General features: G+C 61.2%; 3 protein-coding genes across 3 annotated transcripts; 2 read left to right on the top strand and 1 right to left on the bottom strand.

Moving 5' to 3' along the window:
• Window positions 1–3,923: 3,923 nt before the first annotated feature.
• Window positions 3,924–11,779, bottom strand: PES1 (pescadillo ribosomal biogenesis factor 1). The gene is made up of 15 exons (XM_037376496.1): window positions 11,660–11,779; window positions 11,072–11,151; window positions 10,669–10,822; window positions 10,463–10,572; window positions 9,047–9,218; window positions 8,720–8,809; window positions 7,541–7,663; window positions 7,298–7,372; window positions 6,801–6,890; window positions 6,463–6,593; window positions 6,177–6,302; window positions 5,845–6,029; window positions 5,579–5,721; window positions 5,079–5,246; window positions 3,924–4,599 (listed from the first exon to the last, which is right to left on the bottom strand). The coding sequence occupies exons 1-15, from the start codon at window positions 11,681–11,683 to the stop codon at window positions 4,513–4,515; spliced, it is 1,758 nt and encodes a 585-aa protein (XP_037232393.1). The 5' UTR covers window positions 11,684–11,779; the 3' UTR covers window positions 3,924–4,512.
• Window positions 11,780–12,216: 437 nt separating this feature from the next.
• TCN2 (transcobalamin 2) lies at window positions 12,217–16,791 on the top strand. The gene is made up of 10 exons (XM_037376384.1): window positions 12,217–13,630; window positions 14,336–14,522; window positions 14,625–14,705; window positions 14,816–14,958; window positions 15,066–15,227; window positions 15,308–15,483; window positions 15,797–15,971; window positions 16,082–16,274; window positions 16,457–16,578; window positions 16,673–16,791. The coding sequence occupies exons 1-10, from the start codon at window positions 13,576–13,578 to the stop codon at window positions 16,732–16,734; spliced, it is 1,356 nt and encodes a 451-aa protein (XP_037232281.1). The 5' UTR covers window positions 12,217–13,575; the 3' UTR covers window positions 16,735–16,791.
• A 489-nt stretch (window positions 16,792–17,280) lies between these two features.
• SLC35E4 (solute carrier family 35 member E4) lies at window positions 17,281–21,891 on the top strand. The gene is made up of 2 exons (XM_037376251.1): window positions 17,281–18,438; window positions 19,796–21,891. The coding sequence occupies exons 1-2, from the start codon at window positions 17,826–17,828 to the stop codon at window positions 20,221–20,223; spliced, it is 1,041 nt and encodes a 346-aa protein (XP_037232148.1). The 5' UTR covers window positions 17,281–17,825; the 3' UTR covers window positions 20,224–21,891.
• The last annotated feature ends 5,221 nt before the right edge of the window (window positions 21,892–27,112 follow it).

Below are 27,112 nucleotides of genomic sequence, written 5' to 3'. Positions count from 1 at the left end.
AAGAAGGACAAAGGGCCACCACCTCCCTGCTGGCCCCTCTGGCATGTCCCCACTGTCCTGGGACAGATGCCTCTTCCCAGCATCCACGGCCCTGGATGAAGGATTCCATCTGGCTCCTCAAAATTAAAGTCCAAAGCCGTGCCGGCCGTGCCAGGAGCAGGAGAGAGGGATGGGCACCTCCAGGAAACAGAGGAGAACAAACAAGCACAAGTGAGAGCAGCCACACATTCCCCAAAAATCAATGCTGGGATGTGCCCGCCTGCCCCGGGGGAGGCTGAGGCTGCTGCCAGGATGGGGACAGGAGACTCGTCCCTGCTGCGATGCCCAAGCACGCAGCAAGCATGCAGCCTGCCCCCAGCTCTCATTTGATGCATTTCCAGTTGCACCCAGCCCTGGCAGGAGTCACGCCTGGTGTTTATTGCCCACCTCTTCCCCCTGCCCCCCCAACTCATCTGTCACGGGGTAACGGCTGCTGCCAGAAATAACCATGACACCAGATTAAATAACACCCCCGGCTCTGCTGCCTGCCACAGCTGCTCACCTTTTCATCCCCTTACCTGGGTTTGCCCTGGAAACAGCGGCGTGGGGGCAAGGAGCTGTGTCCCCCCTCTCCCCAGGGCACCTCTCTTAATTCCAGGTTTCCCCCTTTTTGGGGGGATGGCTTTTGAAGGATTTCCAGCCAGATGGGGACCATGGCAGCCGGGATGCGGCAGCTCGACGAAGGGATGCTCACAGCCTTGGGTTGCACTATAAATGAGGCGGGGAGCCACAACACCCCATCTCCCACACCCCATGGGGTATAAACCCTCGCCAGGGGAGCTCCACCACAGCGTCCCCCACCCCCATCCCCCCACCTGGGAGCGGGTAGAGCCAATCCCCCTGGGTTTGAGGGTACAAACAAAGCACTCACGCTGGAAGCTGTGACCGCTGGGGAAGCACGCGCTGGAACCGGGGATCCTGAGGGACTGGATGAGGAGCCGAGTGGCTGGCTGGGGGCACAGGCGGTGGCACACCCTGTCCGGGCCAGGGCTTGGCCCCATCAGACACTTGTTGGCCAAGCGTGTGTCAGATACCTGTATCATGCAGAAAAGCTGTCATTAGTGCTGGTTAAAGAGGGGGAACTGGTGGCCATTGGGGTGGCACAACCGGTTCGTGGTCACTGGCCGGGCAGCCTGGCCGCTGCCTGTGGCTGGCTCTGCGTGCCGGTCCCACCGCCCGTTCCTTATCGGCTGCCCCAGCGCAGTGGGGTTGGGAAGCCCCATTCAAGGTCTCCTGGCCCAGGGTGGGAGCCCAGCTCTGGGTGCAGCCCCTGGAGCTCCCCTCCACCTTTCCGAGAGGTGAAGGCAGGGGTGGGGGCAGGGGGAAGGGGAAAAAGAAAGGCAAAGGACTCTCAGGGCCACCACCACCCCAAAAAAAAACAAACCCAAAAAAGAAGGGGAAAGAGAAAAAAAGTAAGAAAATGCGGGGGAAACAAAAAAGGAAGGCGGGGGGAAGAAAGGGGGGGGAAAAAAAGGAAGGGGGGAAAAAAAGGAAGGGGGGAAAAAAAGGGAAGGGGGGAAAAAAAAAGGAAGGGGGGGGAAAAAAAGGAAGGGGGGAAAAAAAAGGAAGGGGGGAAAAAAGGAAGGGGAAAAAAAGGAAGGGGGGAAAAAAGGAAGGGGGGAAAAAAGGAAGGGGGGAAAAAAAGGAAGGGGGGGAAAAGGAAGGGAGAAAAAAAGGAAGGGGGGAAAAAAAGGAAGGGGAAAAAAAAGGAAGGGGGGAAAAAAGGAAGGGGAAAAAAAGAAAGGGGGGTAAAGAAAGGGGAAAAAAAGGAAGGGGGGGGAAAAGGAAGGGGAAAAAAAGGAAGGGGGGGGGGGAAAAAGGAAGGAAAAAAAGAAGGTGGGCTTTTAGGGACAATTCCCCATCTGTGCTGTTGCTGGCTCACTGCTGGGGGCTACCGACCCCCAGGGCCGGCAGTGCTCGCAGCCAGACCTGTCCCCAGAGCGGTGCCATGGGGTGGCTCAGCCCGCACCTCAGTGTCCTCCAAAAAGCCCTATGAGATGGTGCAGCCTGCCCTGCAGCTGAGCACCAGGGTGTCCCCATGAAATCCCGAGACAAACAGCCTTGGCCACGGCTGGAGACACGGTGTCCATGCAGAAAGTGCCATGAGGTGACACTGCTTCCATGGCCCTGGGAACAAGGAATCTCCATAAAAGAGCCACAAGCCGCAGCAGCCTTCCCCAGAGCTGTGGACATGGGTGTCCCAGTAAAAGCCCCATGAGATAACCAGCCGTTCCCATGGCCAGGGACAACGTGTCCCCCCACAAGACGGCACAGCGTTCGCCACAACTGGGGACAAAGTGTCCCCACAAAGCCCCATGTGATGGGACAAATTCAGCGCAGCTCCAAACGAGGACGTCCCTACAAATCCCTGTGGGATACCAGAGCCTTCACCGTGGCTGGAGGTGAGGGTGCCACCACCAAAACCCCTCAGATCCCCACAGCAAGCCACCCCGCTGCAGGACACCCCTTCCCAACCTTTGAAATGAGCTGGAAAAGGGGGAAACCCCCCATAAATCTTGCCCAAAGGTGTTACCCTCCTGTGCCTGGGAGGGCAGCCATGAGGAGGCCCCAGGGCCGTGTGTAGGCCCCGGCGAGGAAATGTGTGTGGGTGGCTGTTTTGGGAGAAAAGTCCCCAGGATTTAGGGGAAAGGGGGGGAACAGCACTGATTCCAGGGCTGCCAATCCTCCAGATGTGCCCTGTGCCACCAGGGGGTTGATGCCCCGGCATCGGCTGTGGCAGCCCTGCTTTCTCCGTGTGTTGCTTTATCTCAGCCAAGAGCCCCAAAATAATCTCTCCTTCACCCCCAAAACTGCTATTCTGGCCGCTTGCTGCAGGAAGGTGGGGGAGGGATAGTGAGCCCCAAAAGACCTTTGCCTTGGCCCTTTGCAAGCAGTGGGGCTGGGGGCACCTCTGAGGGCCAGCTGGTTCAACCTGCCTGGTCACGATGTCTCCATGGACAGAGACTCCACTGCTGCTCTGAGCAACCTTGTGCCACTGCTTGGTCACCCTTACGGTGAAGAAGCGTTTCTTGATGTTCTGAAGAACTTCCTGGGTTTCAGCTTGTGCCATTGCCTCACGTCCTGGCACTGGACACCACCGAGAAGAACCTGCCTCTACCTTCACACCCTTCCCTCAGGTATCTATACCCATTGATAAGATCCCCCTGAACCTGAACTTTTCCAGTCCCAACTCTCGCAGCCTGTCCTCCTAGGAGAGATGCTCCCATCCCTCCATCATCTTGGTGACCCTTCACTGGATATGCTCCAGCGTGTCCATGCCTCTCTTGCGCTGGGAAGCCCATTGCTGGACACAGCATTCCATGAGTGGCCTCACCAACACCAAGGGGCAGGATCATCTCCCTCAACCTCCTCCAACACTTCTCAAGCAGCTTGATTAGCCTTCTTTGCTCCAAGGGCACGTTGATGGCACATGGTCCAGTTGGTGCCTGGCTGGACCTCCAGGTCCTCTTCTACAGCGCTGCTTCCCATGGCCCCACCATGTCCTGGTGCTGCTCCTCCCCAGTAGCAGGGCTTTGCACTTCCCTCTGGTTGAACAAAGTGAGTTGGCTCTCAGCACCCAGCCAGGATGGAGCAGACCTTACCAAGACCTGCTGCTGGGAACAAGGACTGGCAAAGGTGACAAGGAGCAAAGTAACAGTGACAGTGCTCACAGACTGTGGCACCTGGAGCAGAAACCATACTCTGTACCTTCTGCTCCATCTCCTAGATGTACGTACTCATGTGGCACAGGATGAGGAGCCAACTCCAGCCCCACATGTATCTTGGATGGACAGATCTGTGCCTCCTCTGCCATGCCCAGGACCAGGCAGAGTGCAGCTGTGCCACCACGCCACGGCCAGGAGGTAACAAACAACACACACCACTGGGAAAGCATCACCTTCTTTAATTACAAATAAAAATACAAGAGAAGTACGGCCTACCATGAGGATGCTGTAGGGTAGCTCCAGGCTGAGCAGAGGATGGGCTCTCCTCTGCTGCAGACTCCTCTCTGCCAAAGCTGGGGCAAAGCCCCACTCTTTGTGCAGAGCCTCCAAAACACACCACAACACCCTGCCATGCCAGGCAGCCCTGGAGAGCTGCTCTGCCATGGGGGCTCAGCAAATTCAAAAGGAACAATCCCAGAGGGACCTGCAAGAGCCCAGAGCTCTCCCTGACCTCTTCTTCCTCACCCGCCACCCCTGCAGGTCAGGAAGCAGAGGTGGCACCAGCGTGAAGAGGACAGTCCTTGCAACACTAATCCTGCAGCCCTGGCAGGGGTGGGCAGCAACACCAGCGCAGGGGAGCTGAGGGAGCCCTGGGAAAGGCACAGTGGGAGGTGTATTTACAGATGGGAAATGTTTTCATTTAGCATTTCTGTCTCAAAAGCAAAGCTGAAGGGTTTTGACCCAAATGCAGTGGTGTCCACAGGGTGCAGCCAGACAGACAGCCCCCTCAGGAAACCCCAGGGCCCAGTCACGCTCGTCGTGCCTTCTTGCTCTTCTTTTTCTCCTCTTTAACGGCAGTGTCGTGGGCTTTCCTCTTTGCAGCGAGTTTGTTGGCCTGTAGAGAAATCCCCGAGACCCACAGTCAGACCGGTCTGCAGACACCACGGGCTGCTCTGCCCCCAGCCCCGCCAAACCCTCCTGCTGTACGTGGCAGAGATGGGAGGCTCCGTCTGCTGCGGGCACCCAGGTCAGGCACAGGGCAGAGAGGAGCAGCAGCTCCACTTTGAGCACAAGCCACAGCCTCAAGGGAGCAGAAGGGGCTCTGCCCTGCCAGGATCGAGACCGCAGCCTGGTGACACCGGGGAAGAGGCTGGCAGGGCCTCACCCTTGCCCACCTTTGCTCAGTGCCCTCACCAGGTACAGAGAGGAGCAGAGGCAGCCCAAAGCTGGTAGTGTCAGAAGCAGAAGCTGCTCCCTCTCCCCTGAGGTGAGGACAGACCCCGTGTTGATGACCTGTAGCTGCAAGCTGACTGGTGAGAGCTAGCACCGGGATGCAGGCAAGGGTCCTTGCCCACAGCAGCCCTACGCTCGTACCTCTCGGACTTTGCGCTTCTTGCCAAACATGATCTTCTTGTAGAGGTATTTCTCCCTTTTCTTCATCATCATGATGGCCAGACGCTTCTCCTCACTTTGCTGCTCCTGCTCCAGGCGTTGCTTGTCCTCCAGCCGCAGCTTGCCAGCGGTCACTTTCACGGGAAGCGCCTGCAGGGAGCTGGAGAGCTCAGGACCCCAGACACTGGGAACCCACCACCCTTCCCAGGGAGAGATGCTTCCACACATTCACTGGGGGCCACAGAAGAGCCACAGCACTCTCCAGACCAGGCAGCAGGTCCTGAGCGTGAATGGGAGCTGCAGCTCATGGACACAGGTCCAGGACCCAGAGGTGTGGTGGCTGCCACAGGAGCAGCACAGCCCCAGCAGTCCCAGAGCAGGGAGCGGGCCAGGACACCCTGCAGCAAGCAAAGCCCCAGCAGAGACAGAGCTCACCACAGCTGCCTCGTCCTGGGGCTCCCACCCCGCTGCTGGCACCGTACCTTGTTGCTCTGAGTCTTCTGCTCTTCCATCTTCTTTAATTTCATCTCCTCTTCCTTTTCAGACTCATCTTCCTCCTCCTCCTCTTCTTTGTCATTGTCACCCTCCTCTTCCTCCTCTTCCTCCTCCTCCTCACTCTCTCCATCTACAGAGAGACCCACCGTTACCAACAGGAGAGCAGTCGCCGGCTCCAGAGCAGGTACAGCCCTGCTGAGGCAGCAACGCTGCCCGGCTCCTCAACTCCTCTGACCTGGGAGCCTCCCCTCACCTGGGTTCTCGCCCCTCTGCATAGCCAGCAGCTTCAGCTTCTCAGGAGGGATGTAGTCTCCTTCCTGCTCCGTCACGAAGGGCGAGAGGTGCGGGGGCAGCTGCACGCCAGGGAAATAGTCGGCCACAGGGAGGCACAGCTTGGCATTGACGGAGTCGAAGACCCACTGAGGCTGCAGGTAGTACCTGTGGGGCAGAGGGACGCAGGCTCAGACTCTTCCCTCCCACCGCAGGCTCTGGAGCCCATGGGGCTGCAAGGGAGCAGACACAGCGTGGGACAGCTCTGAGATGGCCAGGGACACTCTGTGGGGACAGGCCATGCGCCTTACTCACCTGCCAACAACCTGCTGCTGCACCTGGGGCCGGTCAACAATCTGGTGGGTGATGGAGGGGTCGCTCACGTCATAGGTGGCACCAATGCACAGGGACTTGTCCCAGGAGACCTGGCCACCAAAGCACCTGCCAGCAAAACCCACCGAGGAGTCAGGCAGGCAGGAGGGGCCCTCAGGGTCACCTCGCCTGTGGGATGTCAGGCAGACTGGCCTCAAAAGTCCTTACAGAAAGGCTGGGGAGGCAATCATGGTGTAGCACGGCTGCTGAGGTGCCACCCACCACGTACCGGATGATGAAGGCCAGTGGCTCGCGAGGTACCTCCCTGTTGAGGAAGAAGCGCAGCCCCTCAAACAGCTTTTTGTGCTTCTCCAGGGCCTCCTGTTCCTTCTTTTTCGCATCCATCTGCTCTGCAGTCTCCTGCTCAGAACAAAGCATTCAGCCTCCTCCCCAAAAACAGCCCCTGCCAAGCCCCTCTCTGCAAGGGGGCTCTCAGATGCTGTCTCCACCCTCCTGCCAGTCCCTCCCAACACCACACCAGGCCCTGCCAGCCTTTGCCTGGGCACCAGACATACTGCACACAGCATCACCCAAGGGCAGGGCTGAGCTCCCCCCCCAGGCTCTTACCCCCTCCACTGGGAACTCATCCATCTCCACCTCGTCCTCGTGGGTCGGTGCCACCACACGGGCCAGGCTGGCGCTCAGAGCCGACAGTTTCTGCAGTGGGAGGAGACCAAGAAGGTGTCACGCCCAGCCAGTAATTTGGGGATGGGACAAAGGGCATCCTCCTGGAGGAAGGCAACTTCTCAGAGCAACAGGTCACACAACCTAGGACCAGACAGCCTTCCTCCATGTACTGTCTCACACTGCAGGCCCCAGCACGGGGCTTTCAGAGGGTTCCCTGCCATGCAGGGGGGAGGCCAGTGGCTCCCAAGGCCAAGCACAGCTCCTCCCTTGGCTAGTCTACAGAGACAAGGAGTTCTGGAGGAGCCCCTTCCACCACACAGGGATCTGGCTCTGCCCCTTGGTCCTCACACAGTGCCCCATGCCAGGAGGAGGTCTGCAGTCAGGACAAGACCACACAGGGTTCTCCCATGGACCATAGTGATGGCAGCGTCCCTCACCTCCAGGTAGCTCTCTGAATCCATGGCGTACTCTTTGCCCTCCACAGGCTTCAGCTCATCAGCCTGGCCATCAATCTAGGCAGAAACAAGACATGTAGGGAGGCAGTTCCCAAACCCAGAGTCCTCAAACATCCCCCCATCCACCACACCAACTCTCCAACATGAGCTCACTTCCCACCACCCACATCAGGTGGTGCCACCTGGCTCGGGCCAGCACAGCGCATCCCCAGGGCAGGCGGTGGCCTCACCTTGGGGGGGGTAGAGCAGGTTGAGGGAGTGGTAGAGGCGAAAGTTGACGAAGCCCAGCAGGGTGGTGTAAAACTCGGTGAAGGTGGCCATCACACGGTAATCCACATCTGTGGGGTGCTGCAGGCACATGGAAAGGTTGAGGACACAAGGACAAAGGACCAGAATCCCATCTGCAGGGACAGAGGCCCATGCCATCGGCACAGGCAGGAGGATCCTGTCGCCTTCACAGCAGGTTCTGGAGATCCATGACCACTGCCAGACCCTGGGCAGGGAGAGCTCTCCAGGCTGCTACATGGGGCCCTGCTGCCACCCCTCCATGAAGGGACCTGCTTGGACAGATGGAGCACCTCATCCCATCGTGGATGGTCCCTTGGTGGCTTGGTCCAGGGACTTTGCTCCTCCGGGTGAGGAGTGGAGGCCACAGCAAAGCTGGAGAAGAGCAGGACAAAGAGCCAAACCCAGCAGGGACCCAGCCAACCTCACAACAGCCAGGACTCAAGGCAGTGAGAAGTAACGCTGGCTGGGAAGGACATGGGCTGGCAGAGATGCTGCGGGGATGAGCTGGGGAGGTAGGCCCCAGCATGGGCCATACCAAAGGCCACAAAGCTGGAAAGCCCCAACCCAACTGTGCCAAGCCCTGGAAAGCCTGGGAGTGAAACAAGAGGGCACTGCTGGGATGGCAACCTCCTGCCTGCCGAGGATCGTGGCAAGGTGCGGCACAGCCACGCGGCTGTCCTGGCACAGTAGCACCCACAGCTCTTCCCTCACCCTTCCACCTGCCCGGACTGCACAGGGGCTGCAGCAGAACCACCCTGGCAGAGGGTGTGGGGTCTGACTCGGCTCTTCCCTAAGTGCCACCAGCCTCATTCCTGCCGGTTAATCTTTAATTGCTGATTGAGGCACATTTTAATAATTGACAAACGGAAATAAGGAACTGGGGAGACTGGTACAGCCAGCCACAGGGGACACAGGTACAGCCATCCTGGGGGTTAGAAGAGGGCTGTGGCCCCGCATGCCTCCTGAGTTGGCCCTGCGGTCACCACAGGCTTTGTCTGCAGCATGAGAGCCACAGGACAGTCTCTCAACTCTTCCCCAGCCACAGGAAAGGGAGCAGCGAGGCAGCAGCAGCACACAGCCTGCATGGATCCTGCCATGCTCCTGGTGGGTACTCACATCGTGGGAGAAGGTGTAAGGGGTGATCCAGGTGATGGGCTGCCCCAGCACCTCAGCCTGGTAGTAGATGCCCTTGATGGAGAGGAAGACCTGGCAGGGAACAGAGTGAAAGCTCAGGGGGGGAAGGCCATGGGTGTTTCCCTGCCCCTGCCCTCGTTAGCCCTTCCACTGTCAGCAGGTTCATCAGGGAAGCGTCACAGACAGCCCGGTAGGACTTGTTCCCAGTCTGAAGCTGCCAGCACAGCTGGCACAAGTCCCATGCCCCTGTCTCCACAGCCCCCCTGGGGCAGGGAGGTTCTTGGCCCCATCCTCCCCTGCAGTGCCCACCTTCCGCAGGGAGCGGGAGGCAATGACGTAGTTAAGGAATTCCACAGCCAGGCGTCGACAGAGCTGGATGGTCTGGACATGGCACTTGCCCGTCCGCGGGAAGGTAGAGAAGAGGAAGCACATGGAGAGAGCATCGTCCAGGTCCCGCAGCGCGTCTATGAAAGTTGGGTACCTGCGCACGGGCAGAAGAAGGGGGAATCACACCCAGCCCCAGTGGCCACCAAAAGAAGAGAGGGTAGAGGGTAGATTTAGGTTAGATATTAGGAAGAAATTCTTCACTGTGAGGGTGGTGAGCTGCTGGCACAGGATGCCCAGGGAAGCTGTGGATGCCCCGTCCCTGGAAGAGTTCAAGGCCAGGCCGGACAGGGCTTGGAGAAACATGGTCTAATGGAAGGTGTCCCTGCCCAGGGCAAGGGGTTGGAACTAGATGAAATTTAAGGTCCCTTCCAACCCAAACCATCCTATGATTCTAGAAGCTGCTGGGCCTGGCAGAGACCTTGCACGAGAAAGGAACCAGCACCATGGAACATCCATCTGCCACGCATCCCACCAAAGCTGGTGACCCACAGGGACAGGGTGTCCCTCCTGGGCAGGGAGAAGCCTGCAGCCACACAGCTCCCGGGGCTCAGGGCTCTTCAGGGAGCCAGGAAGCGCCCTGGCTGAGGGGATGGCAACACCCCTGATTACAGGGAGAGTGTAAACAGCGTTTAGGGCACCTGCTACACTGACCCATGGGGGAATCCCTGCCTGGACCCACGGAGACAAGCGTGCCTGTGGCGCAGCACACCGGGACGTGGCCCTCCTCGGCCAGACAGATGAGGCCCAAATGAAAACTGCAGGACTTAAACGTCGCATTTGGAGGGAGACAGCGCGGCCCCACAGCTCGAGCAGTGGTGCAGCTGCCAGGTGCCCAGCGCTCCCTCCCGAGCACAGAGCTCGTCAGGGCAGCATCTGTCTCTCAGTGCTGTTTCTCCTTTCCCTCTCTGCACCCAAGGTCCCAGGCACCACTGGGACACGGAAGAGAGACCTGCCAGAGTAGGTTCCCTCTATCCTGAGTCCTCTCCTCTCTCACTGCCACCAAGTTCAACAACCCTGTTGGCACAATGCACCCTCTACCAGCCCTCCCTCCAAGGAAAACACTGCTCAGGGAGAGGAGAGCTCTCAGCATCTTCCTGGAGCCACCTAGGACAGCCAGGCACGCCCTCCTCACTCATGCTTTGCTACAGCCAGCGTGCAGCACACTACAGTCTTCTCCAGCCCAGAAATGCTGGTTTCCACAAAAAACCCCAGATGATATATAGGAGGTGGATTCCTAAAGAGGGACAGACATGGTGAAGGCTCCACAGGTCCAGGCAGCTGCAGGGAAAGCTCCTCCCAAAAGAGGATGGCTCTGCTCGGACTTGGCCAGTGGCTCACCTCTCCTTCACGATGTGGTCAAGCTTGTAGCTGGGCTTGTTGTCCCTCAGCCGGTCTACGGTGCTCCACTCGCTCTTCCCGTACGCCTTCCGGAGCTTCCGCACGAAAACCTGGGGGGAGAGGGGGAGGCTGGGGGCTCTGCAGGAGAGGACAAGCCCTGAGCAGCCCCTCAGGCACCACCCCGGGGTCTCGTGCAAGACAATTACCTTATACTCCCGGAATTTGTTGACGATGGGCTCGTGAAGGAGGAATTTGATATCCTTGAGGAGGTAGAAGGTCCTGGGTGCCGTGGAGCCTTTGTTCACCTTCTTCTTGTGCTTGGGCTCGTGGGGGTAAATCCCCTTCAGGATGCAGAGACGCCTGGGCACGGCCACAAGGATGAGACACAGGGCCCTGGGGCCCCTCCCCCCCTCCCCGCGCTGCCACCCCTCGTGGGGGGAAACCCCCAAAACACTCAGCAGCCTGAAACCCCCCGGCCACGCAGAATACACCACCACACTGCCCAGGGAAAGGGGCACCCCATGCTCCCACCATGGGCTCCATCTCCTGCTGGTGCCCGGGCAGGGTCCGGGGGGGTCCCGGGGGTCCCGGGCTCAGCGGCGGGCGCACCTGAAGTCGGGCAGGCTCAGCTGCAGCTTCTTCCGCGCCCGGTTGCGGGTGATGTAGTTGGTGGCGGCTCCCCGCTCGTACTGGGGAGAGAGGGGGGGTCGGGGGGGTCAGCATGGGGCGGGGCCCCCATCGGGAGTGGGGCGGGAGGGGCAGCCCCGGAGCCACCGGGGTGCCCGGAGAGGGAGGATAAACGAGAACCGGCGGCAGGGGGCTGAAAGGGGCCACCGGGTAGGGCCCGCTGAGGGCGGAGGGGGGAGGGGGGGAGACCGGGCGCAGTGTCACGGCACGGATGGGCACGGGCACCGGGGTGTGTGTGTGTGTGGCACCGGTACCGGGGGGGAGACAGAGGCGGGCACCGGTATCGGAGGTGGGGGGCCAGCTAGGGGGGTGGTGGAGACCGGGCACCGGGTGTCACGGCACGAATGGGCTGGCACCGGGGATGGAGATCGGGGATGGCACCGGTACCGGGGGGGGGGGGGAGCGGCACGATGCAGGGAGGCACCGGCTAGAGGCGGGCACGGGCGCCAGGAAGCGTTAGCGTGGCCGCCGAGCGGAGGGACAGGGACAGGGATAGGAATGCCGCGGTACCTTCTTCTTCTCCAGCCCACCCATGGCCCCGCCGCCGCCGCCGCCCGCGTGCTCCCGGCGCCGTAGGCCCCCGGGCTGCCCCGGTGCTGCCTGCGCCCGCGGCCCGCGCCCGCCCCAGCCGCCCCGCCCCGCTCATGCGGGCAGGGCGGGCAGCGCGGGCAGCGCGGCGGGGCCGGGCTTGGTCAGGCGCGCCGCGGGCAGCCCGCCCGGCCTGGCGGGAGGGGTCCTTCGGCGCGGAGCGCGCTGGGATATTGCGGGGCGGCGCGGGGCATGCCGGGATGCAGCGGGGTGGGGGGCCCAGCGGCGCGGCGGGGGTGCTGCGGGGAGCGGCGGCGGCAGGGTCCGGCCCGGCCCGGCCACCCGCGAGGACGGGATGCTGGGGGGGTCCTGGTCACCCGCAGGGCCAGTGGGCTGGCGGGTCGCTGCTGGCCGGCGCTGGCCAGCGGGAGGCGGCCCTTAGGCCGCGGCAGGCCGCGCTCCGGTGCACGGGGTGCAGTCGCTGGGGGACCCCGTTCTCTAGGGCCTAGCTGAGGGGCGAGCGCGGATGGCTTCTGGGGGAAGGCCTGGCTGTCTCGGCCCCACTCAACCCAGGCTCTGGAGGCCCCTGGCCCGCACCTTTCTCCCTAGCCTCTCCCTTGCCTCAGAGGCCGCCGGACCCCCTGTCCCTGCACAGCGAGTCCCCGGGTACCAGCGCATCTCCCGGAGGGCAGGGGGTCCACACGAAGGGATTTGGCTGTCCCAGCCAGCCGAGGGCCCCCGGTGCTGTGGTGTTAGTATTGGCAAGCTGGGCGTTCAGGGTGCCTGTCCCTGAGCTGGGGTGACCCCGGGAGGTTTTGTGGTCATTAATTTCCAGCCTGACCCCGAGGGTGGGATGTGGGTTTGTCTGATGTCATGTGGGGCTGCGGGTAACGTGAACTTGGACCTGACCTGTGGTCCCTGAGGGGGGACTTGGACTGCCTCTGGGGTTGCAGCCAGCAGGGTAGTGTGTGCTGCTGTCTCTGGGTGCTTCGTGAACCCGGTGGTGCCTGTGGGTGCTGATCGGTGCTATGTGCCCTCCTGCAGCCCTCAGCCATCCCCAGTACCCTTGAGAGAGCAGCTGACCTCAGTAGCAGGAGGGGACAGGTCTCCTCTGCCCAGCATCGCTGGTGGGGCACCCATGGCCATGCCCTGGCTGATCCCGGTGCAGATCCCTGCCATATCCCAGGACGGTGATGGAGACTGGGAGCCCAGTCCTCAGCTGCTGCTAGGTGCAGGGGTTTTGTGGGGGGCAGGAGGGAGTCCCCACAGCCTGTCACCTGCTTCTGAGCTCAGGTGTCCCTCGGCAGGCAGAGGCCTGAGCCCCAGCAGCACCCCAGGACTCCTGTAGGCTGTGGGGATTTACCTTTTGGGGTTCAGCACCCCAATACCCACTCATCGGCTGAGTTGGACTGATTAATCCTCATTCTCCTCTTCAATAAAAACCCAGTTCCAGGCGAGTAGTTACTGGTTTCAAAGGTTACAGCGATGGAGGGTGCAGGGTTTTGGGGGTTTTCATCCCCTTTCTTTTTTTGGGTTAACTTTGACCAGTGATTTTGACCTGAACACTGGCAGTTTGGGTCTTGCTGCCCTGCCCATGGTGTGGAGGGCAGGGAGACCTTGGTGCTTGCATGGTTTGTGCCAGGTCAGGGAGCTGAGAGGGAAAAGCGGCCGTGAGAACTTTATCTCTGCCCTGGCGTGGGTCGGCTCTGCTTCCCTTTGCTTTGTCTGCAGCCAAAGTCCTTTCCCGTTTTATGCTGACTTGGCCCCAGTGTGCGGAAACAGCATCTTGTGACACCTTCCCGTCCCCAGCGGTGTCCTGTCTTGCTCAGCTGGGCTCCGCCTGCCTCTGCCGGGCTGCCAGTCGTGCTGTGCTGTGGCACCCATTCCCTCGCTCTGGCATGTGGCTGCTTCTCATCCTGCTGCAGGCTGCGGTCCTGCCTGCCCAGCTCTGCGGTGAGTACAGCAGCCAGCCACCACCTGTGGCCCTGGACCCCTGCCTCCTGCCTGGGGACCCCGCTGGAGCTGGGGGTCTCGCCCATGCAGGACAGAGCCCAGAGCGGGTCCCTGAGCTGGCTGTGGCAGTGGAGGGGGGTCCACCAGGGCAGGGCTGGGGGGGATGAGCACCATCCTGTATTCCAGCCCCATGCCCTCACACACAAGTGAGGGTGTTGGCCTTGTGAAACCCCTCCAGTGAGTTTTCCAGGGCAGCGCTCTCCCCAGTGGCTGCCAGGGTTGAGCCTTATTCCTGTACCCCCTTCCCAAAGCCCACTTTCCCTGCTCTGATGCCTGCAGCCCCCCTAGGTCCTGCAGGGTCCCTGGGGTTAGTGGTACGACCCCAGCACCTTGCCAGCCCTATGGGCATGGTGGAGGGTGGCCATGCCAGGGCTTTGGATTCTCCACGCTTCCATTCCATGTCATGTTTCTTGTTTCTTCCATGTTTTTGGAGTTGGGGGGACTTGAGGTTTTGGGACTTGAAGGGATGTAGAAGGCATGGGGAGCGCAGCAGGGTTGGGATGCTGGGTGTCCATCACAACCTTGGCCCCATGCAACTGGTACTGGGGGCTGCAGATGGTATGGGGCTGGTGCTTGGGGTGGGCTTGGCCCCCTCCTGCCCACCCCTCACCCTCTGATCCCTCTCCCTGGGGCCTTGGCGGGTAGAAGCCCCGGGAAAGGCGGCAGTGGTGCAGGCACTGAGTGCCCAGCTGCTGGGGCTGGTGGCGGACCCGACGCGGGACCCTGACCCCAGTGTCTATCTGGCCCTTCGCCTGGCCCGTGTCCACAACCTGCGCAGGGAGGAGCAGTACCTGGCACAGCTGCGGGACACCTTCCAGCGCCACTATGGCAGGTAGGTCCCAAGGGGTCACCGGCTCCCTGCCGTGTGCCTCTGGGGGGTGTCCTCTGTCCACCCATGCTGCCCCAGTGGCCCACTGATGCTGAGTTCCCACAGGAGTGTGCAGGCAGCTGGGCGGCCCCACGCTGCACCCCACAGCCACCCCCAGCAGGATGCTGCGGCTGCTGAGCACAGCATGTACGTGCATCTGTCCCATGGGGACAGTCCCCTCCACCAGCAGGGTGACAGCCCCCCAGCATGGTCGGGGGGCTCTGGCTGCTGGCGGAAGCTGATGCAGTGGCTTGCAGGAGCACTGAGGCAGAGTGGCCGGAGACGGGGCGGCTGGCACTGTACCTGCTGGGGCTGCAGGCCACTTGTCCCGCATTGGAGCCTGGTCCTCTGCGCTCACTGGTGACATGGCTGAAATACTACCTGGAGGAGGACTGGGCAGGTGAGAGCATCCCCACAGGGCTACCGTGGTGAGCACCCACCTGGGCACCAGCATGTTCAGCCATGGGGCCACCAGCTCACTCTGGTGACATGACACCATGTCTCCAGGCTCCCGGCACCACGGCCACCCCCTCACCAGTTACTACCAGTACAGCCTGGGCGTGCTGGCACTGTGCGTCCACCGCAAGCGGGTGCGGGAAGAGGTGATCCGTCGGCTCCTGGCAGCTGAGCACCACAGCAGATTCAGGCACAGCAGCGGCAGCGCTGTGGGTAAGGGTCCCTGGGGACAGGTGGGACGGTGGCGCCCAGGGCAAGTGCACAGCAGCCAGGATGACACCATGTCCCTGCAGACACGGAGGCAGTGGTGGCACTGGCCTTCACCTGCCTGGAGCAGCAGCGGCTGGTGGGGACCAGGCTGGCGGCAGAGCTGCGGGCGGCCACACGCAGGGTGAGGAGGAGGATGGTTGAGGCGCAGGGCCAGGATGGCTTCATTGGCAATGTCTACAGCACCCCCTGGGCCATGCAGGTGGGTGTCATCTGCAGGGGGCCTCCAGGGTGGGGCATGGGTGCAGGCACAGGCGGAGGTTTGGGACACTGGTGCGTGCAGGACTGGGTGCATGCTCCGGTGCGGACATCGGTGCAGGCATGAGCAAAGGAGCACGCTGGGTGTAGGCGTGAGCGTGGCTGCGGATGTGGGTGCCTGGGCAGAGGCAGCTGCCCCAGGGCAGAGGGTGCGCAGGCAGGTGGTGCTCAGCAGCAGCAGCACGGTGCCCACAGGGACCCAGCACACCTCCCTCCTTGGGCTGCTGCCCTGCCACCTTCCTCCCTCCGGCTCCCAGGTCTTCATCGCCACCAGCATGTGCCAGACGCAGCCAGCGTATGGCCGGGCCATGGCTGCGCTGCTGGAGAACCTGGACGCCTTCACCACCGCTGCCACCATGGCCCAGGCACTGCCGGTGTTGTACGGCCGCTCTTACCTGGACATAGCCTCCATGCGCTGCCGGGAGGAGCCGGGTAGGAGCCAGGGTGGCGTGGGGAGATGGGGGAAAGCTGGGATGGGGTTAGTGCAGATGCCGTCACAGTGGTGGTTTTGTGTCCATCGCCACCATGGTGGCTTCTTGCAGACACGCTGATGCCCATCAGCCCTGAACCGCTGCCGGAGAGGCCAGGGAACAAGACTGTGCAGCTGGTGGTGGAGTGCCCCGAGCTGCGGTGTTCCCAGCACCGGCTCTATGACCAGCCAGTGTCTGTGCCCGCCAGTGCCTCCCTCCTGGACGTGCTTACGGCAGCTGCTGTGCAGGGACCCTCCAACTTCACGTATGTCGCCATGCATGAGCATCCTCTGGGGTCCCTGGGTGTCACACCCAGGGTGGCCACGTGCCCTGCACCTGTGCCATGGGCTCACCCTGATCCCCGCTGCCTGGCTCCCTTGGCAGCAGAGCTGCCCCAGTGTCAGCAGCGCTGGGGCCAGACCCTCACCCCCCTCTCCCACCCACCAGGTTTGACACCCGGGACACCCCCCTGGGCCCCTTTCTGAGCAGGGTGCTGGGGCTGGAGGCCCAGCAGCAGAAGCAGAGCTACTGGCAGCTCCTCACCGCCCCCAGCACCAGCCTGCAGATGGGTGAGTGTCAGGTGGGGGTCCCAGGGGGACGGTGGAGGTCCTAAGCAGCCCCCATGGCTGCACTCCCACCTGGGGCTGCTGTTCTTCTCTGCAGGCATCGCTGACTACAGACCTCGCGACAGGGAGACCCTCATCCTGCGCCTGAGCAAGTGGTAGAGGACGTGGGGAGTGTGATGGCAATGAAACACCTGCCCTGGGTGCAGGACCTACAGCTCCCTGTCTCCTGCTTTCCCTGTGCCTCATGTGCCTGCACCCCAAATCCGCCCAGGGAGGAGGAGGAGGAGGGACAGGCAATGCCCTGTGTCCTGCGGGCACAGCGGGATGGGAGTGCTGAGACCAGCAGCTCCTCTGGTCCCAGCCCCACTTGGGAATGGGGCAGGTGGCTGCTGGGAGCAGCCGGTGTTGGGGTGCCCAAGCCAGTGCTGCTCACCCCCGCAAGCTGCCAGCCGGGGGCCAACCTCCATAAACAAACCCTCAGGGGGACCCCCAGCCCTCCCCACTGATCCCCCCCGCCTCGAGGGCTGGGGACCGTGGCAGCCTGGGGCGGGGGGTGGGGGGGTCCTGGGGGTGTGCCTCTGCGTGATTCCCCCCACGATTTGATGCAACCCCGAAAAGCTGCCGGGGGTGACCGGCAGTGAGCGGGGCTGGGGCGGTGGGGCCCAGGCAGGGGGTCCGGTACCCCGGGCGGTGGGGAGCGATGGCGTTGGCCCTGCCGCACGCATGAGTCTGGGGCGGGGGGCGGGGGGGGCTCTGACGCATCCCGCCGCCTGTCGCCATGGAGGCCGCCCGGCTCCGGTACCGGCTGCCCAGCCGCCCCGGTGGGGATGCCCGGTCACCAGTTCCCAGCAGGTCCAGCTGCACCGGGCGTGCCCCCCCCGTACCCCCCCGCCGGGCGGCCGTGAGGCTGCGGCGGCCCGTGGGGAGGAGCCTCCCTCCCTCCCTCCGCTGCCCGCCATCGCCAAACTTTCCGCTCGCTCCCGGCCGCCGCCTCCCCCGCACATGGCACCGGTACCGCGGGGCTGAGCCCGGGCACCCTCCGGGCGGGAGCCGCCACTTCCAGCAGGAGCTGAGGAGCCACCGCCGCCACTGCCATCACTGCCATCACCGCCGCTGCCATCACTGCCATTGCCACCGCTGCCGTCGCCGCCACTGCCATCGTCACCACCGCCTGCCGGGGCCGGCGGCGTTCAGCCCGGCACGGGAAGACGGGGCAGAGCGGAGAGCCGGGGGGAGCGGAGCTGGTGCCCATGTGCCTGCGGTCCCGCCGCGGCGATGAAGCACCGATGACAGCCGGCGAGGGGACCCTCCGGCCCTGGAAACCGGACCCAGGGCAGGCAGGGGGAGGCCGGCCACCCCCCGGGCCATCGCTGCCCCTGACCCTCACCGTCCTGGCCTGGCTGGGCACCGGCACCACCATGGCCGGCCTCAACAAATGGATCTTTGCCACCCACGGCTTCCGCTACCCGCTGCTGCTGTCGTCCCTCCACATGCTGTCGGGGGTGGCCGTGGGGTACCCACTGGGCTGGGCACGGGGACCGTCACCGCCAGCCCCCCGGCCCCGCGCCAGGATCTACTTGCTCAGCCTCACCTTCTGCACCAGCGTGGCGTTGGGAAACCTGGGCTTGAGCTACGTGCAGCTGGACGTGGCGCAGGCAGTGGCCACCACCACCCCGTTGGTCACCCTCCTGCTGTCGGGGCTGCTGGGGGGCCGGCGGCACCACCCGCTGCAGTATGCCGCCATGGGGCCCGTCTGCGCTGGGGCTGCCTGCAGCATCGCCGGCGGGCTCTGCTTCTACCAGCCCGGCTGTGGCTTCCTCCTGGCTGCCACCGTCCTCCGCGCTCTCAAGTCCATACAGCAGAGTAAGTGCCAGCTGCCTGTCCCTGTCCTGCACGCCTTCCCTCCCCTGGCACAGCCCCTGGGGCGCAGGGGTGCTGGTGTCACTCCAGTGCCACTCTGGTGCTGGTGATGCTCCCTGGCCCCTATGCCACTTTGTTGCCACCCCAAGCTACGTGGCACTCTGTCCTCCGGTGCCACCCTCTGCCCTGTCCCTGGTGCCGCTCCAGCGTCACCCCAGCCCCAGTGCCACCCCTTGCCCACCCTGTCCCTGGTGCCACCTCAGTGCCACCCTTGCGCACCCAGATGCCTCCCTCAGGGCTGTGCTGTGATCCTGGCCCTGAGCTGCTGTGATCCCACTTTGTCAGTGACCAGCAAATACGGTGGTGTCCCTGCGGTGACCCATGGGCACTGCTGGCTCCCAGTGACACTGTCCCATGTCCTGGGGCCATGGGGGGTGGCTGTACCTAAGCTTGTTACAGGGACACCCAGGCTGCCCCATCCCTGTGGTCTCCCCTCGCCAGCACTGTGGGCTGCCAGGTCCCCTGTGAGTCCCTGTGCCGAGTGACATTGTCCCCATGCCCAGGGAGTCCGGCAGCCGCGGTGCTTCCCGGGCCAAGATGTCCTTGCCAGGTGGCGGAGAAGAGCCGGCTGGGTTGTTTTTCGGCCGGGAAGGGAGTGTTTCCTCTGGTGACTCAGTTGGGCACCACGGGGGACGGGCTCTGGCGTGGGGCCGAGTGCCAGGCGCACGCCCTGTGCCGTGCCAAGGTCCCGGGGGCACTGCTGGTGGCTGTACCGGGGGCGGGGAGGGCTGTGGCCACCCAAGGGATGCTACTGTCCAGCACCCACCATGGTTCCCTTGTCACCTGTGTGACAAGGAGGGGGGCCGCAGGGAGGCTGGGGGCTGCTCTGTCCCCCCAGGGACCCAGCACGTGCCCCTCTGTGCTTGCCTGTGCATGGCAGCCAGCCCGGCTGTGCCCGCTGTCCCTGGATGACTGGTGGGGGGACATGGGGACACAGAGGGGTCAGGCCACATGCCCAGAAATGTTCCTGCTGGCTGCAAAATCAGCTGAAAAAAGAGGTTTGGGGGAGGGTAGGGGTGGAAGCCGTATTTCCTCCAACGCGGGGTGGGGAAGCTGCCCCATGCAACCCTGTCCTGTGGCACCCTAGACCCCCAAACTGGAGCACCCCCCAAGCCAAGGTACCCCCAGCCCCATGGAAGGGGCTGCCCCCCGCAATTTCCCCCTTCCTGGTGACACAGCATTTCTTAACCACCCAGGCACCAAGTGCAGGGACTCGCATCGGTGGGTGCCCCATGGAGGCTGGATGTCCCTGCTAGGACGGTCCAGGTGTCCCACTGACTGTCCCCATCCACCCCCCCAGGTCTGCTGCTGCAGGAGGACCAGCTGGATGCTCTCTCCCTGCTCTGCCTGACCTCCCTGCCCAGTTTCTGCCTGCTCTTCGGGGCAGCTGTGGCGCTGGAGGTGGGTCCCTCCTGGGAGGGTGTCCTGCGCTATGACGGCACGCTCTGGGCTTGCATCCTACTCAGCTGCCTGGGCTCCGTCCTCTACAACCTGGCCACCTACTGCATCCTCTCCCTCACCTCCGCCCTCACCGTCCACGTCCTGGGCAACGTCACTGTGGTGGGCAATCTGCTGCTCTCCCGCCTCCTCTTTGGCAGCCACCTGAGCGGGCTCAGCTATGTGGGCATCGGGCTGATGCTGGCTGGGATGTTCATGTACCACCAGCCAGACCTCATCGCGGCACGCTGGGCGACGCGGTTGGGACGGGGCCTCCCCAGGCGGGAGTAGGGTCCCTGCTGGGGATGGGGGCGGAGGGGAAGCACAGCTCTGCAGGTGCATGGGTGGGCTGGTGTGCGTGGTACTGTGCACACAGGTGTGCTGGTGTCCACACGTGCTGGTGCACACAGCTCTGTGTGCACACTGGTTTTTTGGTGTGCACAGATCTGTGTGTATGTGTGCTGGTTTGCACAGCTCTGCGTGCACATGTATTTTCTGGTGTGTGCAGCTCTGTGTGCACACGTGTTTTCTGGCGTGCACAGATCTGTGTGTACGTGTGCTGGCTGGCACAGGTCTGTGCACATGTGTGTTGATGTGCACAGGCTGTGCGTGTGCAAGGGGGTCTGTGTGCACAGCTCCGTGGCTGGGTGTGCACAGGCTCTGTAAGTGTGCGTGGGTCTCTGCGTGTGGCTATGTGTGCGTGGGGGCACGGGTATGTTGGTGTGTGAAGGCTTTGCACATGCAAGTAGGTCTCATGCATGTGGGCATGTGTGTTGGTATAGACTCTGTATGTATAAACATGTGAGTGTGCACAGCTGTATGTGCATGTGGGCATGCATGTGCTGGTGTGCACGGGTTCTGTGTGTGTAGGTGTGTTGCTGTGTACGCAGAGCTGTATGTGCCGGTGTGCACATATGTATTGGCGTGCGCAGGCTCTGCATGTGCAAGCAGATCTCATGCATGTGGGCAGGGGTGTGCTGCCGTGCACAGGTACTCTGTGCACAAGTGTGTCTGTGCAGAGCTTTATGTGCGAGTGTGCACAGGTGTGTGTGCGCGCAGCCTCTGCAGGTACATCTGTGCAGATTCTGTGTGTGCAAATGCACCTTCACGCATCTGTGTGCACAGGGGTGTGTGTGTGTGTGCATGCAGGCTGACAGGTACCGGTGTGCACGCAGGCTCAGTGTGGGTGAGCAGGTCACATGTGTCCCCATGTGCACACGCAGGCTGTGCATGCTCAGGGATGTGGCTGCAGATACATGACTCTGCACATCCAACTGCTGTCCTGCCTGGGGAAACACGGAGCAGCCTGTGTGTGCACATGTGTGTGCGTGTGTGCACGTGTGTGTGCGTGTGTGCATGTGTGTGTGCACCACTACTAAGCTCTGCTGGTTGGAGTAAACCCAGGGCTGTGTGTACATGCCGCTCTTGTGGCCAAACAAAAAGCCCAGGGATGGGGTGGGTGACTGTCCCCTCTCGTGTCCCCAACCCCACTGTGTTGTGCCAATCCTATGGGGCTGGTGGTGGTGCTGCCGCATTGTTGTTGTCCCCATCGTGCCCTCCCTGCCACCACGGCTCCAGCTCCAGCCCCATCCCTCCTGGCTTGCTGTGGCTGGAGCAGGCATGTGGGGGGGCAGGGCTGCCTGCCCGTCCCCAGGGCTCCCTCACAGAGATGGTGAGAGCCCAGCAAAGGGGACAGGGACGGCTCAGGCCCACTCACCACCCCTCAGGGATGGTGCTGGGCTGTGGCATGGCACACGCTGACCTTGGCAAAGGGACGTCCCAGTGTATGCATGCCCTGGCATTGATGCCAGCACAGACGTGCGGATGTGCTGTGACGGGTGCACTGGCACCACTGCGTGTGGTGGCTGCTTCCGTGCTCACTGTCTCTGCGCCAGGGCCGAAGGACCCAGCTCTGATTGCACTTGTCCCGAAATAAAGCTCTATTTTTGTTGTACTCCACCCTCAGCTTCCAAGGTGATCTCCCACCCAAAGCGCCCGCTGGCACCGTGGTGGGAAGGGATGAACTGCCCAGTGCAGGGGTGGGAAACTGAGGCACAGACATGCCTCAGCATGTCCCAGCACCCGGGGGAAGCCAGGACCACCGTGCCCACTGTGCCTGGCATCTCCGTGCTCCTGTGCAGGGACAGCTGTGGTTTAGCAGCCCAGCCCCAGGGTTGACGCAGGGACGCAGTGATGGGGAGAGGAGTCACTCGCACGTGTCCAGAGGATGGCCACTGCTGCTGGGACCTGGCACTGGCCAGCGGCAGCATGGCTTCGCCCTGCCCCAGGGCAGCGTGACGCTGGGGAGCTATGAGCATCCTGTCTCCTGGTGTCACCCATCCGGTCCTTCTCCAGCCCTGTGACTCACATCACCCTGCAAGCACAACCCGCTCTCCCTGAAAATTCCCTGCTTGCTCCCGCCCTCTTTCCCAAACAGCAATATTCTTCCACTCATACGGGCGGCAAATTTTGAGGCTGCTTCCAGAAGCGTTCCAGGAACAGCTGCTTCCCCAGCACAGGGCGAGGGAAGGGCAGTCGGCCATGCTGTCGCAGTGTGCTGGTGGGCTCCTGCCCGTGCTATAATCCCGGGGTGCCCCAGGACTCAAGGGGCCCCACATTATCAGCAAATAGCCCCTGCCCCGGCCAAGAGCAGCAACCACAAGCCTATTTGCTTTCTGGGCTCACATTTCAGAGGCTTTTCCGTGACGCGGAAGGTTGAAAGTCATTTTGGTTTTTCCAGTTACTTTCAAAAGGGAAGCCCTGGTGTGACTCCAGGGCTGGGGCTGGGGGAAACTCCCCTCCCAGGCATTCCCGGGAGCTCCAACCCACACTGTGCCCTGCCAGGGGACAGGAGGAGCAGGAGCTGCAAACATGTGGCATCGCTGGGCTGGAGGAGCCCTTCCCTGGGGAACACCCACCTGTCCTCGCCCCCTGACTCATTTGCTGGCACCAGGGTCTATTCGCATCCCGCCTGCATCAGCGGCTGTGCCTTGTCCGCCCTGGTTTTGGTGCATCATGGTGCTGATGGGGCTGGCCCCCTGCCCTGCTGCTGCGGGGAGCGTGGCCAGCTGCTGCCGGTGTCCCTGTGCAGGCTGGTGGCTGGGGCCGGGCTGGGCACGGGGGTCCTGTGGGCAGCATTTATGCTGGAGCTGTGTGCTTTGATGCTGCCCATGAAGGGCCTGGCAGCAGTGGGTGGGCTAGCCTGGTGGGGTGGTGGCCCTCTCTCTGGGTATTTCAGGCCGTGATCTCAGCTCAGTGGCATCCTTCGCTCCAGCCGTTCCTCCGCTCTGGCTGCAGGCAGGATTGGGTTTCCCATGGGCATGGTGGCAGCTGCCCATGTGCCGGGTCCGGCACTGCTCCAGCGAAGCCAGGTGAGGGAAAGGCATCCCACAGGTTGGGGAGCAGACTGGGATACCTCTGCTCAGACACCTTTCTGGAGAGCAGACTGCGGCATGGGGCAGGACAAGCCCCACAGGAGTGCTGCCAGGTGGGGACAGCCCTTGCATGGGCAGGTGTGTCCCCATGCCTCAGCCACCGGCAGGCAGCAGCTTCCCAGTCCCTGCTGGGGTCTGGAGCCCCTCGCCAGCCCTGGTTTCAGGGTGTGGGGGTACTGAGGTGGGTTATCGCCCTGGCAGGGCCACGAACACCTAAGGGCTCTGAGGGTCCTGCAGCTCTTGTGCCCCCAAATATGGGGGCCTCTCCTTGCCCATGTGTATCTCCACAACCCCTGCCAAGCATCCTCTGGGGTTTCACCTCTTTTTAAAGAACACCCAACTGAAGGCAGGCTGAGGCACTCCCATGCCAGGGCTTGTTAACCCCTGAGATGCCACCGCCTGGGGTTAACTGCGTAGCAGGCACGTGGCACATGCTGCTTGATCTTCCCACATGGGCACTGCCATCAGGTTTCTGTGCTCCACATCCTGAAATGCACAGAGGGGACAGGAGATGCAAGGAGGGGTAACAGCTCTGAAGCCAGTGAATAGCATCAGCAAGGATGGGTGGCACCTCCATGGGCTTGGTCCCACCAGTCTGGAGGTGCTGGCTGGCAAGGAGCTCCAGGTGAAGAGTGAAAGTATGAGGTAGGAGAAATAAAGGTGTGTCTGATGGGACAGCATTGTAATGAGAGCTGGCTGGACAGTTTCTTCTGGATCTACTGTTTAACTGCTGCTGAAATCTTCCTCTGATGCGTGCTGGGGACTGAGCTGTGAGCTGCTGCCCTTGGTGGAGGAGCAGCGTGTCTCCATGCAGGGGAGAGGAGATCCAGGGTGGCTTTACCGCATGCCAGCTGGGTGCCTGGGACCACACGGTGGAAATTTTCTGTGTTTCAAGACAGGGGATTAACTGCTGCCCTCGGGGATGTCGGGAGGCTTACTGCATTAGCACAGAGGGACACAGGATCTGCAGCTGGGAGGCAGCAAGGACAAACACTTGCTAAGCTGGGCAGCCTAAACCAGTAAATGATATTCTTCCCTCATATGCCGGGCTGTGGTCTTAAACCTACCGCATCACAGTCCTCAAGTGGTGTCGGGGACTGTCCTGGCTCTGGAGCTGAAATTATGGCAAAGCCTTTTTTAGGGTAGACATTAAGAAAAATGCATTCCCCCTGGCAGGACAGCCTGGCCCAAGGATAGATGACATGAGAAGTGCAATGTCCAGCAGTGGTGAGCAATATCTGAGGATGCCTGAGGCAGCCCAAGCCTGGTTGGGGGCCAGGAGATGGACAGGATGATCCTTCAGACTCTCTTCCAGTCCCATGTTCTTTGGTTCAGCACGCAAAAAACCCTGCAGAATTTGCTCTGAACCATTCTGGGGCAGGCAGGCTGGCTTTACTGCTCGCTCTCTGTGGCACAGGCTCATGGCTTTGCTCTGAGAAAGCTGCTGACTGCCTGTAGCCAAGTTTCTAGAAGATGAAATCACATGAGCTTTAAAAATGTCTTTAAGTCATATACTATGGTTTTATAACATAACTTTACATCGTAAAGTAGGGGTCTCTGATACAGACCGAGAGCTTGGGTCAGTGGGTTTGGGTGCCAGGTGCAGGTGTCTCACCTGGGTTCTGGTGGCTGTGAAGAAAGAAGTGGTCAAGAAACAGCTGGCAGCAGCATCACCCCCTGCTCCTTCCTCCCACTTCTCTTGAGTTGCATCCAAACTGAGATGCCCACCCTTGATCCACAGCTGCTGGCTGTGTACCCCGCTGAGCTGGAGCTGGATTCTCACCCAACTTCCCAGCTTGGCCTTGCCTTGGACCTGCCTCATCCCCATAGATTTGCCAGCCAGTCAGGACTCCCATCTTAACAAGCCTCCATCCACATCCAGATGTGCACAGCCCTGCTCTCCCCCTCCCCAGACAGCTGGTGCCTGTGCCTGGAACCCAGCCAGCGGTGCCCTCGTGACCAGCACACAAGAGCCAGACATCTGTGGGACCTGCCAGAGTTTGTGGCACCGTTGTTCCCTATAGGGATATCCTGGTGTTGAGCTGCAGAGCTGGCGCAGAGAGGGCTGGAGATGACTCTACACTCACCAGCTGCACCCTTGCCTGGTCAGAGATCCAGTCTGAGAAGCACCAAGGCCAGGGTCACACAGTATGCAGGGCTCCTCCAAGAGATCCACCACATCTCCGATGCTCTCTGTGATACCCATGCACCCAACCATCTCATTCTGTCCCTTCCCTTTAATGTTTCTGTTTTCCAAGAAGAACTTCTTATGTGTCCATGAGGAGTCAGGTCTTTGCTCTGCTTCTAGAAGGTGCCATGGGAGAAAAGCAACACACTCAAAGGCAGGCAAGGTCCTTTGTCACCCACCACAGCTATCACTTGAGCTGCTTTGAGCCCCTCAGAGAGCTAGTTCGCCAGGTTGCTCTCTGTGGGTGTGGAGGAGCAGCCCCATAGTGCTACTGGTAGGATATAGAATCCTAGAATCAGAGAACTGTTTAGGTTGGAAAAGGCCCTTAAGATCATCGAGTCCAACCATTAACCCTGCACTGCCAAGGCCACCACTAAACCACATCCCTGAGTGCCACATCTACATGTCTTCTAAATACCCACTGGGACAGTGACTCCACCACCTCCCTGGGCAGCCTGTGCCAATGCTTGACCACCCTTTCGATGAGGAGATTATTCCTAATATTCAGTCTAAACCTCCCCTGGCACAACTTGAGGCCGTTGCCTCTTGTCCTGCCACTTGCTACTTGGGAAAAGAGACTGGCACCCACCTGGTTACAATGCCTTGCACCAGCTGGGGCTGTGGGACCCCCTCAAGCTGACCCAGGGGCTCTGGGACCCCTCAAGCTGACCCAGGGGCTGTGGGACCCCTCAATCACACATGCCAGCCCAGGGCCCCCTACTCCCACCTGAAATAGGTCTGTTATTTCCACTTGACAGAGCTGCTGGAGCAGAAAACTTCATGCTGTGATAAACCAGAATTAATACATGGTTTGCTGCTGAGCGATGCCAAAGTGTGTCCAGGACAGGTTTTTAGTTTATAACAACATGATGACCTCGCTGCAATGATTCAACCTGACAGCAGGCTTCCTCTTACTGCTCCCATCTCGACTTCCCAGCATACCAGGAGTAAATGGGGTTCCTTATGAGCAGCGAGCAGCTCACCCAAATAACCGCGGATCTCCCAAGGGAGGCCAAGGCACCTTCTGAAAAAGGGTTGGTGCAGCTGGGTGGGTGAAGAGAAAGGGTGTGATAATGGAAAGCTGGGCATCCTTGGGTGTCTCCCAGCTGGGGTGCTGGAGTCTGATCTTTCTGCCCTCTCTGGAATGCAGCAGATGAGTGGACTTAGGGTTGCTGTCTCAAAACCCAAAGTCCTATCCCAGTTAGGAAAAACAAACGCTGGTAACACTCCAAATATCCTGACTCACAGCTAGTTTCTGTCCTGTATTGGAAGCACAGTTTGTGCTGGAATAAAACAACACTCTCTGAACACGTGATGGTTTTGGAGTTACTGTTGAGACTCTGATACTAATGATGTGTGAAAAATAACTGCATAGCTTAAACTGTGTTGATTTTATTTATAGTAAACCCCACTACTTGCTGGTTGTATTGCAAATCCCCCAACTTTCAGTGGCAAAGACTTCATGCTCCACCCCCCTTAGATGAGAAGAGTTTATTTTCAATGTTCCAGCATGGATCTGGGAAAACTGCAGTTGGCTTTCCCTTGGTTTCTTGCCAAG

This window comes from Falco rusticolus, chromosome 1 (genome assembly GCF_015220075.1).
Source record: "Falco rusticolus isolate bFalRus1 chromosome 1, bFalRus1.pri, whole genome shotgun sequence".
NCBI lineage: Eukaryota > Metazoa > Chordata > Aves > Falconiformes > Falconidae > Falco > Falco rusticolus.
Note: the sequence above shows the minus strand (reverse complement) of the source record. Positions and strands in the feature narration are given on the sequence as shown.